This window comes from Peromyscus maniculatus, chromosome 2 (assembly GCF_049852395.1).
Source record: "Peromyscus maniculatus bairdii isolate BWxNUB_F1_BW_parent chromosome 2, HU_Pman_BW_mat_3.1, whole genome shotgun sequence".
NCBI classification, from domain to species: Eukaryota; Metazoa; Chordata; class Mammalia; order Rodentia; family Cricetidae; genus Peromyscus; species Peromyscus maniculatus.
In genome coordinates this window covers 132563653-132583450 of record NC_134853.1, presented here as the reverse complement: position 1 = coordinate 132583450, position 19798 = coordinate 132563653, and the positions used below count along the sequence as shown (strand labels likewise).

General features: G+C 37.2%; 1 protein-coding gene across 4 annotated transcripts in view; it reads right to left on the bottom strand.

The window, feature by feature from the left end:
• Positions 1–1287: 1287 nt before the first annotated feature.
• Positions 1288–19798, bottom strand: part of Spata6 (spermatogenesis associated 6) — a 112285-nt gene continuing 93774 nt past the window's right edge. For 3 of the 4 annotated variants that reach the window (XM_076564768.1, XM_006977776.4, XM_042271612.2), the window contains 2 exons: positions 11620–11711; positions 1288–1522 (listed from right to left, as the gene is read on the bottom strand). In XM_076564768.1, coding sequence (XP_076420883.1) covers positions 1342–1522; positions 11620–11711 — 273 coding nt within the window. In that variant the 3' untranslated portion in view covers positions 1288–1341. Of the gene's footprint in view, positions 1523–3384; positions 3464–11619; positions 11712–19798 lie in introns of those variants that run through there. The other variant, XM_076564767.1, reaches the window with a different exon arrangement.

The following is a 19798-nucleotide window of genomic DNA, read 5'->3' as shown; positions in this document are numbered from 1 at the left end:
ACATTCTTCCTGTAGCAGCTGAGAAAACAGAATTCAAGAGACTCAGCTAGAAAATAGAGATGAGATGGAATCCAAGACCTATGCTCTTACTCATGATGCTCATTTTGATATAGTACATATTGCCAAACTGAAATGCTTTGACATGTTTAAAAGTTCTATTATGATATAAAGGTTGTCATCTAAAGTCATAATTTAATGTCAGATTGAAATGGAGTGCAAGTCAAAGGGTTTTTTTTCCTTTTAAAATAAAAAAAATAGAATTAGTGAATGGTGGAGTCAACAAAACAAAATTCCCTTGTAGTCAAGTCCTCAAGCTTCCAGCAGTTTCACTTCTTACTTCCCCTTTATCTCCCCTTCATTCTGGTAAAATGGTAATCAATTTCTTTGCACTTTCAAAGTCACTTTTCATGGGTATGTGAGGCATGGGGAAACACACATTTTATTAATCCACCACTAGGTTTATGAGTGTCTACTGGAAGACAGCTTCTGAGCTATTTTAATCCCTCCATGGTCCCTTTAAAGTATGAATGCTAGTTGCCTGGTGATGTGATATCTATGAAAATACCAGAGGTAAAATTACAATATATTTCTTTTATTTTTGTTTATTTTTAGTTTCTACAAGCTTACCAACACAGGATGCTTTATTTATTATGTTTGCATCAAAATGTCTTTCCCTAGAAGAAAATATTGCAAATAATTCAACACTAAAATATTAGCTACATTTTGAATCATCCATGGTCTCTTCAAGTAAACTGATCGGTTAGACATTCAGATAAGTCAGCTAGTCTTCCAGAGAAGGAGTGAATGCGTGTGTACATTTTACAAAGAAAGCTAGTTTTTAGGACCTAAGAAATACAATAGCCTTTCCTAGAGGGGAAAAAATAGATAATATTGATTAAAACAGGTTTAAATTCTTGAAATTCATTTCTGCAGAGAACATCCTTCTGCTCATTACTGATAATAGGGAGCTGATATTAATTAAATCTTACCCAAATAAGATAACCAGCCAAGTAGGTGAAAAGAAAGTTAAAAGGGAATAAAAATGGAAGAACATTCTAGAAAGAACCTATTCTTCAGTTTGTCAGTGATGATAGGAGCACATGTGGCAGAATAGCCTTGTCACAAATTGGGAGTAACTGTGTTGCAGAGTTTTGACATTGGAAACAGCACATTCTTCTCTAATAAAGGCTAGACTGTGATAATTTACCATTTGAAGGAATTTACTGGGTTCAAGTCTAATTGTTATTCAGTGAACACCTGTTTTAAAGAAAGGCATACAAATACAGATCACATCAAACGCTTTCATTGAGAGGTTGACTCATACAAGTTATTTGGATGGTCTCAGAAGCTTTCCTGTGTATGAGAAACAGAACTACAGGCCTTTTTGTATAAGTTCCTGTACATCTTGTCCATGCTGTTCTCAAAGACGGGTCGGTGGGATTTCCCCTTAAAAGAGCCTGCTCTGTTGGGCCAGTATTCGCCATCATCCAAATGGAGAGAGCCACGTGGCCGCTGGAAGGAGCTACAAGAAAAGATCGTTTTTGAAAAAGGTTAAAACAACAATACATTGAAGTTTGAGGTATTACTGTGAGTTCAAATATTTACTGAGTACTTTATGGACGCATGATACTCTGTTATGGCTGTGAGAAATAAAATACAATGAGGCTTTTGCCTTTAAAGATGGACTCTCTACAAGGGAAGTTAACCTCTTCATGTGAACCCATGAAGATAAAAAAAAACTGTGTTAGAGTTTTAAAGGAGCTTGGAAATTAGAAAGGGGTGCAGCAAGGTAAAAGTAGCACAAAACCCAGGCATAGTGGCACAGACTTTTAATCCCAGAACTCAAGAGACAGAGGCAGGCAGATCTCTGTGAGTTTGAGGCTAGCCTGGGTTAGCAATGTCTTACATAGTGAGACCTTGTAGCAAAAACAAAACAAAAATAGCACAGATACTGTGGTATGGTCAGGGTAAGGACAGAGCCTCTAAATCCAGAATCCTTTGTAAGTTCTTGGGTAATTAACTTTAGTTTAATCTTCCATTATTATATTTTTATATAATTGCTTTTGTACAATTCAAAAGAATTCATACAAAGTACATGGTACAGTATTTACCCAGGACAAAGATGTGATTACAACGCATTGAGTTAAATATTTTCTATATGTGTATCACCAAGCTCACAACACTTTACACAGATGAGAAATTAATATTTAGTGAAAGTCAAACATAGTGGTTCATGTCTGTAATCCCAGTGACTTGGAGATAGAAAATTGGCCCAAGAAACCCACCCCATTTATATATACATACATATATATATATATATATATATATATATATATATATAATCAAAAACATAATATATATATATGAGTTTGAACAGAAGTATAGTACATAAATTATTAAATGAAAATGTCAGAGAAAGGAATCTCCCTACAAGTTACTAGTCACAGAGGCCTCAGAGGCACCCAGACCAACATAGGCTATTGCTCTTGGATGCCCACCATAAGAAAATAGTAAGACTCAGGATATCAGCAAACCTACTTTAGCTGACTAAGCAACCCTTATCTGATGGTTTGGTTACATACACAAGGTGCTAGGCAGGCTTCGAGGGGAGAAAAAACACCAATGTCTCGGCCAGCATTGGGCACTGCATGCTAACAATACTAATCTGCATGGAAAGATGTGCCCACTGGTACAATAAGGGCATGATGGTTATGGAGGGAAATAACTGCTTTCTCATTAGAAATTAGGCCCCCTCCACAGAAAGAAATTCATGTGTGGTACTGCAGACCTTATAAAAGTCCATAACCAGGGAGGTCATAGGCCCAAGGAGAAATCTACTGTTACTCTTTTGCTACATGGTTGTGCTGCCAAACTGCCTTCCAAATATTTATGCTTATACTCATAGATCTCTGTTGCTCTTAGCTTTGGTCAGAGATGATTTTTTGCCGTGGGTAGTGGTTAGTGCACAGGTCAAAGTACTAAGAATAAGAAACTGTGAGTGCTTAGCAGTAGGTGGGCCATCTTTATCAACCTCCCCCACGTCCAAGGCTCAAGGAACATCACAAGTGACAGGGCAGGAAGCATCTATAGTTGGATGGAGAGGAGAGCTGAGAAATGCTGATTTGGGAGACATGTTATGGCTGTTGGACATGTCATCTCATATCAATTGTGGTTACATAAACAAGACCTGACCAGATTCAGCCAGTCAGCATTCCAGCACTGATCAGGATAGGGCCTCGATGCTCCACCCTTTGCAGAGGACTTCCTAGCAACTGGAGGATGCTGTGTGAGAGAGTCACTCTCCTTTGAGGACATGGCTGTTGGTATGTTGTCCTTGCACCAGTGTACAGTCTCATAGCCATGCACATATGGGCTGCACTAATAGGAACTGGAGCATTATTAGTAACAAAAAGAATAAATGGAGGAAAATGGGATGGGAGCTACCAGGAGAAGCTGGAAGGAGGTTAATGGTGGATAGAAATGATTTTAAAAAATACATTGTACAAATACACAAAATTGTCAAAGAATAAGGTATTGTTTAAAAACATAACAGTATAAGCTTCAAAAACCTTTGCCAAATCTCATAACTACTATTTTGACACAACCAGCACATTTCTGTTATTAGCTTTGCACAAGACAATTTCATATAAAGTTTTTCATACAATTTTTCTCCCAATATAACCCCTGTTGTCACTTAAAACACTGTTTTTTACCACTTGAGTCATATACAGGGAAATCACAGACAAACACATCAGTGGAAAAAATTGCCTGTACTCAAACCTGTGTAAATAGTTCTGGAAGTCTATGTGCCCACATCCTCAGTGGGCACATAAGGGACATAAATAGTAAATGAAGAAATCAGAGTATCCCAAATTGCAAAATAATGTAATTTTATACATAAAAGACCACCAAAAATCTTCTACAGATGATAAACACATTCAGCAAAGTAGCAGGATACAAAAATCAACATATAAAACCCAGTAGGCTTTCCTATATACCAAGGGCAAACATACTGAAGAATAAAAGAGGCAAACAATCCCATTCCCAATAGCCTCAAAATAAAATATCTTGGAATAAATCTAATTGAGGAAGTAAAAGACTTGAACAATAAGAATTTCAAGACACCACAGAAAGAAACTGAAGAATATGCCAGAAGATTAAAAGATCTCCCATGCTATGGATTGGTAATATTAATGTTGTGAAAGTGGCCAACCTACCAAAAGTCATCTATAAATTCAATGCAGTCTCCATCAAAAGTCCAATTCAATTCTTCACAGAAAACAATATCAAAATTCATATGAAAACACAAAAGGCCCAGGATTACCAAAACAATCCTCAACAATGAAAACACTGCTGGAGACGTTACCATGGTAATAAAAAGAGTATGGTACTGACGTAGAAAGACACACCGATTGATGGCATAGAACTGAAGACCCAAACACAGAGCCACACTTTAGACCCACCTTAACTTTGACAAAGAGGCCAAAGAAAACAACCTTTTCAGCAAATAGTCTCAATCAAGCTGGATAGCTAAATGTAGAAGAATGAAACTACATCCTCATCTCCACTCTGCCTAAAGCAACTCCAAATGGATCAAAAACATCAACCTGAGAACTAATACACTGAACCAGTTAGAAAGTAGGGAAAGCTCTTTAACTTTCAGGAACAGGCATTAAAGCCACTAAGTGACAAATAGGATGTCACGCAAATAAAAAAAAATATGTATAAAGGACACAACCATTCCAGTGATGATCACCTATAGAGTTGAAAAAAAATCCTCATGAGCTATATATCTGACAGAGGGTTAGTGTACAGAACAACAACAAAAACTTACAACAAAACAAAATTGGGGCATGGCATTAAACAGAAGGGTCTCAAAAGAAATAAAAATGGCTAAGAAGCATTTTTTGTTTGTTTTAATGTTCAACATCTTACCCATCAGGGAATGCAAATTAAAACTACTTTGAGATTTTATCTTAGCCCAGTCAGTATTGATAAGACTTTTAAAAAAGACAACAAATGCTGGTATGGATGTTGGGATAGGGAACACTTGTTCACTGCTGGTGGGGATACAAACTGGTGCAGGCACTAAGGAATTCAGTGTGGACATTCCTCAGATAGAGAGAAATACATCTACTGTCTGATCCAGCTATACAACTCCCAAACAAATTCCCAAAAGACGTCATATTACAGGAATAGTCCTTTTCTATATTCATTGCTGTTCTATTCACACAAAAGCAATAAAATGGAAACAGCCTTGATGACCATCAAATGATGATGGCTAATTAAAATGCCATGAATACACACAATGGAAAATTAACCTACATAGGAAAATGAAATTATAAATTCATAGGTAAAAGGATGGAACTAGAAAAATACATTCTGAGTATAACAGTCCTGACCCAGTAAGACAAGCATTCTCTCTTATACAGAGGTGCTAGCTTTGAATCTTCAGATATATGTGCTAAATTAGAGTACCCAGATATGGTAGGAAACTAGTAAGGGGCCATGGGGGTGGGGTTCTAGGGAATTGGGATAGAAAGGACATGGTATGAAGAGTGAAGCTCAATAATGATATGGGAAGGGTTAAATGAGGTAGAGTAGAAGAGGGCTGAGAAATTCATGGAGGATAACAACACTAAAGACCTTTGAAAATGATATATTGAGATCTATTATTATAGATGCTTATTAGGAGTTTGGGGCAGTTACTCTATAACAGGGGTGGCAGAATGCCTTTCTCAAACACCCAGGCTGTCAGACAAAAAGCCCAGTGCCAGATATGGATTATCTCTTTTTGAGTGTGTTCAGAACTCCCTCCCTGCCAATTTCCCTCCTCAAAATATTACAGGGCATCACTATTGCGCTTAGGTATTTCTAAAACTTAATGTAAGACCCAATTGCTGCAGACACCACATACCTGGGTCATAGGACATGGAGAAATCAGGCTGGTACTGACCAAAAAAATTCATCCTTACTAGCTTTCATATTGCTGGAAGGTTCTGTGCACACTTTTTGGTGAGTACAGTGACCAATAGTGTTATTCAACTATGAGTTATAATAAGGACTAGCCTGACAAGATATGGCCACTCATGTAATAGGGGCACAAATGAATATTATGGGAGAATCCAACCACTTTCTTATTGGACTTAAAACTCTCCAAGTTTAAACTCCTACCTGGTACTATTGATTGGGCCATGATATATGGCTAAACAGATCATATTCCCTAGGAGAGAGCTTAATGCTATTATCCTGCTGAATGGACATAGTAATAAATGGCCCTTTAAGTTCCTATCATTATACATATAGATTAGTGCATTTTCAACCTCTATCAGAGAACCTTCTTTTTGTAGTATATGGACATGAATATAGAGGTCCACAACTGGTCACCATGCAGAAAATAAGACACTTTGGGGGTGCTTGGCTCTAAATGGGGCATCTGTCTCACACTTCTTCCCCACACTCAGGGATCACTGTAGAAGAAGCCACAGATTATCAGATCCAGAGGTAGTAGGTAAAGGTCCACAGTGAAACAGAATTTGCCAGACATGACAGAGTCATTACACCAGGAACTCACAGCAGTTATAACTGCCTGCATGAGTCTTATACCAGATCAGGACAGCTAAAATTCCAGCATGGATGAGGGGTGCTCATGGATCCCACCTATTAACAATGTGTGGCTGTCGGAGAGGGAAATAAAGTTGTCTTCAGGGTATTGCCTCCTGAGAGGCTAAAATTGCTCCAGTATATGGTCCCACACCCCTGAACACTGAACATACAAATTATCACTAAGGGGACTCAGTGGTTTTATAAACCAGAGCACATAATGTTGTTAAGGAAAAGTGGTGGTGGGATGGGGAATGGGGAGGAATGAGGTGGGTTTGTCCAAAACACATTATATGTACATATGGAATTCCCAAAAATTTAAAGCAAATAAAACAAGTAAAAGTCCAAATTATAAAATACGGATCTGAGCACAATGAGTCTTAACATGAAGTTTATGGAGAGGTGCAAACACAAACATCAGAATCCTAAACACAGTATTTTTACTTCTAGATATTCTAGAATCTCTAATTGTGAACAACTGAATTTTTTTTTACATTGCTGTGTATTACTAAGATTCAAATGTGTGTATGGCACTAAAAATCATAACATAGAAATGGGCTTTTTAAAAAGCTTCACTTCTCATTTTACCAATAATATCTCCAGCACTTGTTCACAAATCATTTAATAAAGTCTTGCTATATGTTATAAAATACTGTATCAACTAGCTTCAAAGCAGGAATGATGTTATTGTTTTAAATGTAGCACATATTTCCAACAACTTATGACTATTTACTTGAATAGACAGCTCTTTATTGAACTGTGACATTGCTATGCAGAGAAATGACAAAATAAGAACACAGGCAAAGATAACAAAACTAATCAGTTTCAAAGCCTATCTATTAATGTATAAACTTATAAATTTATATGCATGTTTTATTGAAGCCTATAATATATACATAAAAGGAATATTTTAGGAAATTTAGAATGGATTAAAAAACAAAAGGATTACTGGTGATTAATTTAGAAAAGGGATGTAAACCATTTGAAGCCTAGAGGGTTTTTTTTTTTTTTTGTCAGTTCAAATGAAGGGTCAGATGACTAGTATTTTACACATAGCTTATGACTCAGTTCTCATGAACAGCCTTCTGGTAAAATAACATAGTTATATACACACATACATACATAATAAACACATTTATATAAAATGGAGCTCTGAAGATGGATACATTAAGCAAACAACAGTAATTTTAAGAGGCATGTAGTTTGGATGAGAAATGTCCCCCAGAATATCTGGCATTGGAACTGCTATCCCAGCTGGGGGCACTATTTGGAGAGGTTTAGATGGTGCAAGCTTCCTGAAGGAAGGATGTTACTGAGGGTAAGCTTTAAGAGTACAATCTGACTATGTCCAGTCTGCTCTCTCTCTCTCTGCTTCATGCTTGAGGATGTGAGTGCTCAGCTTCCTGCTCTAGCTGCCATGCCTGCCTGTCTATTGACACCATGCTTTCCTACCATGATGACTCTTAACCCTCTGGAACCATAAGCCCAAATAAATTCTTTCTTCTGTAAGTTTCTTTAATTGTGTTGTTTTATCACGGGAACAGAAAAGTAGTATATTACGTAAGTAATAAAATATAATGTACTACTTATAACTAAAGAATCAGAATTGAGAAAGATTTTAAGACACTAGCATGCTTAGCACTTTAAAGTTGCAATATTAGAGTCTATATGATTATAAGTATTTTAGATTATAAGATATGAACTGTTTGTCATAAAACTCAATAATGGTTTCTATCAAGCAAAAACCTCAACAAATAAAACATGCAAAAAAGTTCTGAGCATGTGGCATATGTTCTAGAGGCTGGGTGGCTGGCTGGATGAATGGTAGGAAGGAGAAAAGATTTAGTCTTGGGTTTTAGAACAGATAACAGGGAGAGATTATATTGTAGTCTGATAACATTGCTTTAAAGACACTATGCAAAGGTGAGTTGCTAGACATTTGTTTATATTGTTGCTCCAAGACTGCCAGTAGAGTCAGGCCTTGGTTCGGAAGGCAGGGTCCACAGTCTGCTGGCCAAAGTGGACAACAGAGTTTTCCTGAGGATTAAGAGGAGATAGGTGGACACATAAGATGAATAAGGAGGTGCCAAAGGAGATGGGCAGCCCTTTTGATTGGGGAACCATGGAGAGTAGAGGTCGCTGATTGTTTTCTCCTTTGCTCTGTGGATATATCAGGTTTTACCCTAATATGTGACTCCTGGCCATTTTTCATTAATAAAACAATAAAAGAAGCCATTTTAAAGGGAAGTCGTACAAACCATTGTAAGGACCAATAAGATTTGGAAATGTTTCTCACACTTTAATATGCACCAGAGTCATTACTGTAATTCAGGTTGCTTGGCCACTCCCCAAGTTTCCAATAGAATATACCTCATGTGGGGCCTTGAGACTTTGGATCTCTAAGCAGATGTTAATACTACTAATATGAACCACACTCTGGGAGGTACTCAGTGGCAGAGTTCTCTTAAACATAGTCAATAAATGGAGGGAGAAGATGCTATGTTGCCATCCTTCTTTCAAGCATTAGCCAAAAATCTGTGCAGACAAGTGTACTGCAGACTAGCTATTTTTCTTCCCTGGGGATTCTGTAACAAGAAAAAAGCTTTCATGACTTGCTGTGAGAAGGTGCCTGCCTCTCAGTCCCACTTAACAGGAAGCACATGAATTGGAGAAAACTAAAACAACATCCTGATCACTTGAGGAGCAGCTTCCAGGGCAAAATATTCAAAACCACTCTGTGACCGATTCTGAAGGCCTGTGCACCCATCCTGTTGGTCCAAGGATGTACATACATGGTAAATGCTGTGAAGGGACACCAAAAATGAGCACAGAATTTTTTTAGGAGCTGCTCACCTCTTATTTAAAGCTTCTAAGGGTTAACACAACAATAAATTAACACAAATAGTGTTAACTATTGACACTGATAAACAAAAACAAGAATCACTGTTTATGGGAAACTTCAAGTCAAGAACGGTGTTTGTCAAAGTGTTATTCTCACACTCCCTGTATCAGAACCCTCCAGGACTTTTATTAATGCACAGTTTTGGCTTTATCTCCATGCAGAAACCACAACCTTTGGAGTTATCAGGTGGAAATCTATATTTCTACGAAACAACAAGACAATTATTATTTATACAACTTCAAAGATCAGACACTTTCCAACTTCAAACTTACTTCTTATTTCTTGCCCAACCCAGAATTATATTGATTTACCTGTCAAAACTAGGGTGGTAATTTATAAAACAATTTTATTAGTTAGGGTTTCTATTGTTGTGATAATGACCATGGCCAAAACACTTTGGAAAGGAAAGGGTTTATTTCATTTTACACTTCTAGTAATAGTCCATTAGTGTGGGAAGTCAGGGCAAGAACTAAAACAGGACAGGAACCTGGGAGCAGGGGCTGAAGCAGAGGCTAAGCAGAAAGGGCGGGGGGTGCTGCTTACTGGCTTGCTCCACATAGCTTGCTCAGACTTCTTTTTCATACACACCAGGACCATCAGCCCAGGAGTGGCACCACTCACAAAGGACAATGCTGGGCCCTCCCACATCAATCACTAATTAAGAAAACATCCCACAGGCTTGCCTACAGGCTAATCTTATGGAGGCATTTTCTCAATTGAGGTTCCCTCCTCTCGGGTGACTCTAGCGTGTGTCAAATTAACAAAACATTAGTTGGTATAGCAATCTAGGGAAGAGACATTTTAAAAAATAACAACCAAGAAGAGAAAAAAACTTTGCATAAATTGTGTGCTCTCTGAACCTTTCTTTTTCTTTTTTTAGTGTTTCTCTTTCAAATCCATCTACAATAGTCAATCCACGTTCATAAGAAGCCCAGGCTATCTCTTGATTTGGGAGGCAATGACTTTGGGAAAGGAGATCACACTCATGCTGTGCCCTCACATGTTCATAGAGGTTCCAGCCATGGTTACCATTTTGGTGCAAACTCCAGCTAGAAAAAAAATTCCACTTCATGGAGCATCTATGTAAGTCTCTAAGGAATTTCATGATGAAAAATTCATACAGTACTCCATGGTAGAGCAGCAATAGTTTTAACTACCCAAGATTCACAGTTTTTAATTCTGCATCTCATGACCATTGGCACAGAACTTTAAAAATGAAATCTACTAGTATAATCTTTCAAAGATAGTTTTATTACTAATATCCCTTAAATTTTAGGACAACAGATTTTTTTTTACATTATTTTGAAAAGATTTACTTATCTAATTTTGGAAACTATTTTTAGTTTAGGACAAATGTATCATGAAACACATGAATATGCTGGGCAGTCAAACCTAAATAGGAGGAAAAGCATCATTGTGAGTTGGCTATTCATGTGTGTGTGTATGTGCATGTGTGCATGTGTACATGTGTGCAAATAGATGAGCATGTGTGTATAGAGGCAGAAGTCAATGTTTGGTGTTTTTCTCAATTATCCTACACCTTATTTTTTGAGATAGGGTCTTGCACTGAATCTAGAGTTGGCCAATTCAGCCACATTGCCTGGTCAATAAAGTCCCATGACTCCTCATGGGACTTATTGGTAGTGGATATATCAAGGGGTGGAAGTGTACAGCTGCTTGTCTTCCACCCCCAGCATGGGTATTGGGGAGTGGAAACTCAGTCCTCATGCTTGCTCTGCAAGCACTTTCCTAAGTCATCCCCCTATCTCTTAGGTGTGTTTTTATCCAAAAGCTCCAGTAAGAAAAAAAAGTAACTGGGCTGGAGATGGCTCATTGGTTAACAGTGCCTACTGCTTTTGCAGAGGAACCAAGTTCAGTTTCAAATATCCACATTGCGGGGGGGTGGTGGTTAACAGACAATAACTCCAGCTCCAGAAAGATCCCATGTCTCCAAGCTCCACAGGCATCTGCACTCACATACACATATCCACATACAGACACACATATCTATAATTTTAAGAATAAAGTTAGGTTTAAAATCTAGAAAAAAGATAAATGGGTCATTTTTATGCTATCTATAAGAAAGATCTCTGCATACAGAAGCAAGTCCGTACCTATATTCAGGGTCACTGTCATAGGCAGAGTCTCTATATAAAAGACCTCTTTTCAGTTCCAGTTCTTCCTCTTTTTCTGGGTCTCTCTCATCCTGAAAAATTAAAAGATTTCCATTAATTATTTTTTTCATTGCTTTCAATATGATGGTTATGATTCTGTGGGAAATGTGCCTTTCTTTCCTCACTATAAGAGAATGAATCAAGAATCAAGTGCTTAGACATCTGAGGACAGAAACAAACTGTTGAGAATGCATTAGTTCTCAATAACATTTTTAAATTATTTCTCTTATTTGGGGGATATAATAAAATTATATCATTTCCCTTTCCCTTTCTTCCCTCCAAATCCTCCCACATATCCCACCTTGCTCACTTTCAAAACTATGGTCTCTTTTTTTCATTAATTATTGCTACATGCATACATATATATGCATATATATTCTTAAATATAACCCACTCAATCTGTATAATATTACTTGTATTTATGTTTTCAAAACAGCACATTATTTTTATTATAATTTGGTTAGTACTGGTTAGTGAAGACTAGCCATTCAGTAAATATTTTCTGAACAAGGAAAAATGGTAGTGGATATATCAAGTTATGTAAATTAATAAAGCCATATATATTTTATATGAACTCCAAAAAGATTATTCTTGCCTTCTGAGACATAAAGTACAATGCTTGAGAAAATTATACATACCCATGACTTACAAAGGAAATGATTTACTGATAATGATAAGCCAAAATAATAAACCACAAAAGGAAAAACTGAAATGTGAGTTAATTGTTATAAGCATATGTAGCCAAAGTTCCCATTCTTAACTTCTACTAAATATACACAAAGGCATTAGAAACAGGAGGTCATCTGAGCTAGTTTTGCAAGCTGTAAGTTGACATGTGTTTTCTGTAATATCATATTAAGCACTGTTCTAATCTTAGCCATCACCACTTACTCCTTAGTCAACAGACACAGGTAAAGAGAGCAGGGAAGAGAAACAAAGGAATAGCATTGATAGAAGAAGGGCCCATCCACTTCAGGTAAGAAAACACATCAACACTGATTGTGAAGAAAATTTTTTTTTAATTTGCTGACAGCAAAAAATGCATCAGCAAAGGACACATGCACTGTCAAGTGCCAGTCAATAATAAATAATCAAGCTAAAACATTTTGGAAAATGTACATACAATTTTAGTTGTCAAGACTTTTGGGTCTTACCATTATGAATAATTCCATATATTTCTACTGGCATGTTCTTTGCTCTTTAACATTTTTGTTGACTATTAAAACAGTTTTCTTTTATTTAGAACCTAAATGATAAGTATTTAATCATTTATTTTCAAACTTTCCATTGGGTCTTATTCTTGACTGGCATACAGTCAGGTCAGAAAGACTAACAAGTGAAGAAATAAATGGAAAGGTTGTCTTAAGGGGGGTAAGAACACATAACTAACACCACTCACAGAGAACACTGCCCATCTGGATCAAGGACAGCCTGATAGGTAATTCTGACTCAAGAAACAAAACAGACTGCATTACCACATAACTCTCTTCTTGTTTCAGACTACGAATAGGAATAATCATCTCATGTATACACAGGCAGCCAGATGGATCTGACTAGAAAGAGTGCTCAGAAAGACCATTTAAAGATAGAGCACCTATGACTCAGATGGGGGAAGGGAGACAGGCATAGAAGAGCTACCTAGAATTTAGTCGGGTATTACCCTTTGTCAGACCTCTAGTCTACAGAAATATTATATGATCAATTTGAGCCAATAAGTTATGATAATATGTGGTAGCAATAGAAAAACACAAAGAGACACAAACCCCCTCATAAAAACATACAGAGATTGTTTTGGTGTTAGATGGGAGAATTAATAGTAAACAGCTACTTGTATTACAAACGAGGAAAGCTGAAAAAAATACTTTTAGGATATTAGGAGGAAACCTAATGAAGATTACAGATGTTCAGCTATCAGAGAGGCAATCCTTTCAAAAGTGGACTTACAGTGTACACCTCTATTTTTGTTAAGCATTTGAAAATTTGTGCATGGACTAGAGGCTGAGGACCACAGCTAATGTTTGAAGAAAGGTCAGTGCGAGGCACAGAGAAGCCACAAAGGCTTTTCATGATTGTACAAGAGTAGAAGATGAAATTTAAATACTTTAACGTCTTATAAATCCAATCAGTTTCCGAATCATGGCATGCATTGACTCACAAAGCTTCCTGGGACATCATGGAATAAATCTTAGCCAAAAAATCTGGAATGCAGAGTACAGTCTTCTCAGTCTAACAGTGTTTAGAGATGGGGTCATCTACAAGGTCAAGAGGCACTGCACACACAAGAAACAAAACAAGTCCCTCGAAGTACTGCCGACACTTCAGCGTCCCCATGGGAACTGCTGATAAACTACGGACACTGACTAGCTAGGATAAAAATCCAGCCCTGGCTATGGAAACAAAGACTAATTTCTACAGCTGTGAAGGGTAAGCAGAATGTTTTATGAATCCCATAAGCATAAAGAATTAAAATTGAAGCCTAGAAAGTCTTCAAACATAGGGACAAATGTGAATGCATCTGCTGACTTCTGAAGCTGGGCAGGCTAGTGACAGATAAGATAACCCCAACATGTCTGAATATCAAAGAAAACATGCCCTATAATCATGGCACCTAAAAGAAACGTTCACCAGAAAGACTGATAGAAAGCACTGAAGTCCTGAACAGGAAGGTGAACTGATACCCAACTATTTGCAAGGAGCATATGACCAATGACACCTGACTTCCAAGAGCAGTCCGCCTGTCCTCAGTCAAGGCAGCTGCCAAATAGAGAAGATGGAAAATACTAAACCAGCCTTTCAAAAGGTGTCAAAATAAGCAGACAGAGGGGACACAAGTATAGTCATGTGTCACTTAGCATTATCTTGAGAAATGCACCATTAGCTTAGTGTGTATACTTAAATTAAAATAGTTACGACATTACCAGGTGACATACTCTCTGTGGCCCACTGTCACATATACAGAGCAACACTCACTGAAACACTGCCATGTAAATAACTTTCTAGTATGGAAATGTAAAGAACTAATCCTTCTGTTCTCTGAAGCCAAGTGTCCTTTGAGTACATATTTCTCTTAAATAATCAAATGTCAGTTCACCACATCTGACAAACAGGAAATAAATGCCTTGGTCTATGGTAAAGGCCTAAAGGTTGTGTTTGAAGTGAGGGCTAATGCCACAAGTGAGAGCTGAACTCAGGACTCTGAGTAAAGATAAACTGAGATTTATCAAAACTCAGTATAGCCTGAAATCAGGCCTCTCTCTTTTGGATTAGTTATTAACCTTTAATGCCACATGCCTGGGAAAGAAAAAGGAAACCCTTTCTTCATGTAGAAAGCCAAAAGCATTTTAAACATATAAAGAAGTAAAAAAGACAAAGACACAAATACAAACACATACAAAATATTGAATTTTAGGAGACATGCACTTTAAATTATTTGTGATTGATACAACATGATTAAGAAAATTGATGGAAAGTTGAACAACTAGACATGCATTTAATGAATTTCAGGCATGAGTCCATGAAGATGAATGAAAGGTTTTAGAACTAAAAATATAGTTGCTGAAATAAGCAACTTGATAGGTAGGTGTGACAGCACATTAGATTAGTAATAATCAAAATTAAGTTTCAAAATAAATAGCCATAAGAAAAGCAAGCAGAATGACAAATACGAAGAATCCAGGTCTGGAGAGATGCCTCAGCAGTTAAGAGGACCCAGCTCCTTCAGAAGACCAAGGTTTTGTTCTCCGCACCCCCACATTGTGGCTCACAAGTGTCTGAAACTCCAGTTCCTGGGGGTCTGATATCTCATTCTGGATTCAGCAGGCACCAGCACATAATGGTACACAGACATGCAGGCAAAACACTCATATATTGAAAATAATAAAATAATATTAAAACTTTAAAAAATATTTCAAGATACTTGTGAGGCAAAATCAAAAGATCTAAAAGTATAATTCCACATTCAAATGGTAAAAATAAAGAAATTCTTCTAACACATACTTGAAGAGACAGTGGACTAGGACTCCTAAGTAAGTCCTGAATGAACATACTCAGCTGGCTTAACACCTATCCTCACATCTTTTAAAACAAGGATGAAGAAAATCTTAGGAATCTAGAATCAAAAAGCATTGTAAATTAAGTATCCCTAATCCAAGTTCAAAATGCTTCAATATTCAAATTATTTGAGTGTCAACAAAGACATCAAAAATGGAAAATTCTACACTGACCTCATAAAATGGATCAAATCAAAATAGAGGTAAGATTTTAAAAGGGCTTACTTTTTTTTTTTATAATAATCTTTAGGTGTTAGGTATATTAAGTGTATGTGAAAGATAAATGAAGTTCATGTTAAGTGTATCTCATCCCCAAGATCCCTCCCTTCCCCTCTCCTCTGCTCCTGTTTTCTCATTTATTTTCTCTCTTTCTCCATATACAAATATTTATATGTATGTGTACATATATCTTTATTTATACATATGAATGCACATTTAATACTGTATTCAACACATGAATACCCAAATTTCTTGTCCCCCGCCCCCATTAAGTCCTTCTTAGTTACATTTCAAATTAGTGCTTGTTCATCAAAAGACATACACAACACTAGGTAAAATAGTACATGTGCATTAGTCTCAAACTAGAAATACAGTAGACTGGCTGTGGTATCCTTTGTGAAATGTCAATTCTCACTTCTGCTACTGTGCCCATAGATAACATGTAAATGAATGAACATATCTAGATTCTAAGAATTTGCTTGTGGAGCATAATTTGCTGTATCTATCCACACAGAAAAAAGTGAAGACATGCATGTTACACATGCAATGATTCGCTAAAGAAAGAAGACATGAAATCATAATATTATGCAATTTTGAACGTTCAAAATCACATCAAACTAGTCTACAGATTATCATATATTAGAATACTATGGCATTTAGTAGAAAGAAGGCTCCTAAGACATTACTCAAAATAATTGAGGGTACCAATAATGTTGCAAGTGACCTGGATGCTGTTTTACACATGTATGCTTTGTTAAAATTCATTCTATTGCACAAAGGAGTAAAATACATAATAATGAGGTAAAAAATGTAAAAATACCCAAATAGCAGTACCAAAAACCCTCAGAAAACAAGTGCAATGAAATGAAGTGACAGAACAGCCTGTTAGTGTGGCACCCAATTAACAAAGGAGGCTGGTGTGCCACCTGTGAAGGAGTGTGCAAGGGAAAACCACGGGGCATCTGCCTGATAACTTCAAAAGTTTCAGAAGCTCTGTGCATCCACTTAAGGACAGTCACTGAAAGCAGATATTTCCACCTCCTCCAGTGGATACAAGGAGCTTCTGAAACTTTTTTGAAACAAAAAAGAACCTCTATACCTCTACTTTTAAGAGAGCTTGGGACTAACATAATTTTAAGTAACTCAAAGGTAAAGAAAAAACTTGCAATAGAAATAAGAAAAAAGTATGCTGAACAAAATGATAGCAAAAAATAGCATCAAAACTTAAATGATCAAGCTAATGTAGCACTTACAGGGAAATCTACAACCAGAAACATATAGATAGATAGATAGATAGATAGATAGATAGATAGATAGATAGATAGATAGATAGATAGACAGACAGCCATATACAGCCACCAAAACAATTCCAGAGATGGAGAAAATATTAGATAGAAAAAAATAGAAGAAAAACCAAATACATAATTTAGAAGAAATACATATACATATTTATACACACACACAAGAGAGAGTTAACAAAACCAAAATTATTCCTAAAAAAGATGTAAATCCCACAAATTCCTGGTAAAATCTACTCTTAAGTTGCTTACCAAAAAAGAGATGGGACGGTTCAGTGAGAAATGGTGTCTGCCTTCGAGCATGAGGCCTGAATTCATCCCCAGAACCTTCATTATCATCATCATCATCCCTCATCTCTACACTATAGATAAGTGATTTTTTTCCTGAGTCAAACTATTTTCCTGCATCATTATACATATATGTGTGTGTGTGTGTGTGTGTGTGTGTGTGTGTGTGTGTGTGTGTGTAAATAATCACGGTATTTTAAGACAAGAACAGTCAGTCATTAACCATGTACAAGAACATCACTGTCCCTTCTTGTACTGACCACCAAAGTCAGAAAGCAGCTATGGGATCGATTCAAGTCTTCATGGGATACTATGAACAGAGATAGTTTAGAGAAAGAGCTAACATTTCACATTTAGCACATTGTTTAACATCTTTTCAGAAGCAGAACCTGACTTTCAGGAAATGCCATGAAAATGGCATTGATCCATCTGAAGGTCCACAGACTTTTGTAAAAAGGAACCTCTGCTTTTCTGAGGACCATTATGCATGATGCCACTGCAGAGTCCAGGGTATTTTCAGGGGTCAGGTCCCAAGAGTGCCATGGTTTTAAGAGACTTAAGTCTATGTTGATGGTGGAAGAAGAGAAAAGAATAAAAATAAAAATGAATTTGGGTCTTCCCAGACCATAAGTCATTCTGTAAGTAGGGGCGGCCATGTGTGTCACTGTGGAATCCCTTCTGGGAGTCTTTAAAAACCACCAGGGAAAGGTATTTTCCACACATCGGGCAGGCTCGGGAGACATTCTCTGAGTGACACATGTGTCGCCCTCCAAAAACAATGAAGTGTTCTGTGATAAAAGAGCTTTAAAAAAAACCAAAGTCTGCATCTTTATGAAACTTGACAAATGGTATTTCAATCTACACTGTGCGTGAGTTCAGCTATGAAATCTGTACCCTCCCCTTGGCATCTGCGGCGCCCCGCTGGCTGCGCCTGCTCTGCCTGGTGTCTCTGTTCTGTGGGAATGAATCTTTCCTTTTCTCCCTTCAGGAATCTCCCCTCCCTTCTTTGCAGGGGCCTTTTCAGGCTCTAGCTCCACTTTGAGGGCTCAGGTTTAGTAGACAACGTTGTGGATCTTCTGGTGATTTACCCTTTACCTTGGCTTTCTCTCATTTTTTAAAATGTTAAGATTTATTTTATCTTATGTTTTGTTGTTGTTGTTGTTGGTAGTGTTTTTTTTTTCTTTTCCTACATGTGTATGTTATGCGTGTACCTTTGTGCCTGGTACCCTTGGAGGTCAAAAGGTGTTGGATCCCCCGGAACAGGAGTTATGAATGGTTGTGAGCCATGATGTGGGTGCTGGGAATCGAACTCAGGTCATATTCAAGAGCAACAAGCACTTTTAGCCATTGATCCAACTCTCCTCCCTGGGTTTATCTCTTCTAGCACCCACTTCAGGCTTCCTTTGGGTATGGAGAAGAGGGGACCTGGGTGCTGAATGTAAGGATGCAAAAGCAATGGTGGGGTTTGGTCCATCTGGGGGGTCAGACCACTGCTTGGGCTCCATAAGGTCTGAGTTTATGGAGCACTGCAAGCCCCAGAGCGGTTGGGAAGTGCATGATTTTAAAGAACAAGATTTACTAAATACTTATTACATGGCTGTCCTTGTAAGCATGCTACATATACTAAATATATAAAAATCCATAACATCTATGAAGAAATTAAAGAAATATCTTTGACAAAAGTCTGGTTCCAAAGCCAGCATAAAATATCACTTAGTTTAGTGCCTGGCATAAAGTGGCAATTCAATAAATTCCAACTAAATGTATATTTCAATTCCAAACTATCAAATCTAAACTACAATATTTCCTGGCAAATCACATCTTTTCTGATTGATTCCTCCATCACACTGCTTTGGTAAGTCTCATTCACAACTCTAATTCTTGCCCTACACCAACTTCCCACTCACTGCTACCAAATTAATTTCCTTACCAGAAAGGAAAAAAAAAATCCTGTTACAACAAGCAGGTCAGTGGCCATGTTTGCTGTATTCAGACTGACTTCCCTTTGAGCATGGATATATCTATGACTCTTAAGGGAATATATTTTTACATGTGTAAGCTTGACCACATCTCTGGGCTTATGTGTATGTGGCTGTACTTAGTACTCATCACCATAGAATGGAATGGTTAAGATGAAGGATGTCACCTGAATTCCAGTCCTGGTTAAAAAGCATCTACAGTAGCTGTGTAACCTTATATACGTCACTTAACCTTTCTGGGTTATCCTCATCTTTGAAATACTACTTATTACCTAGTAATACTTAA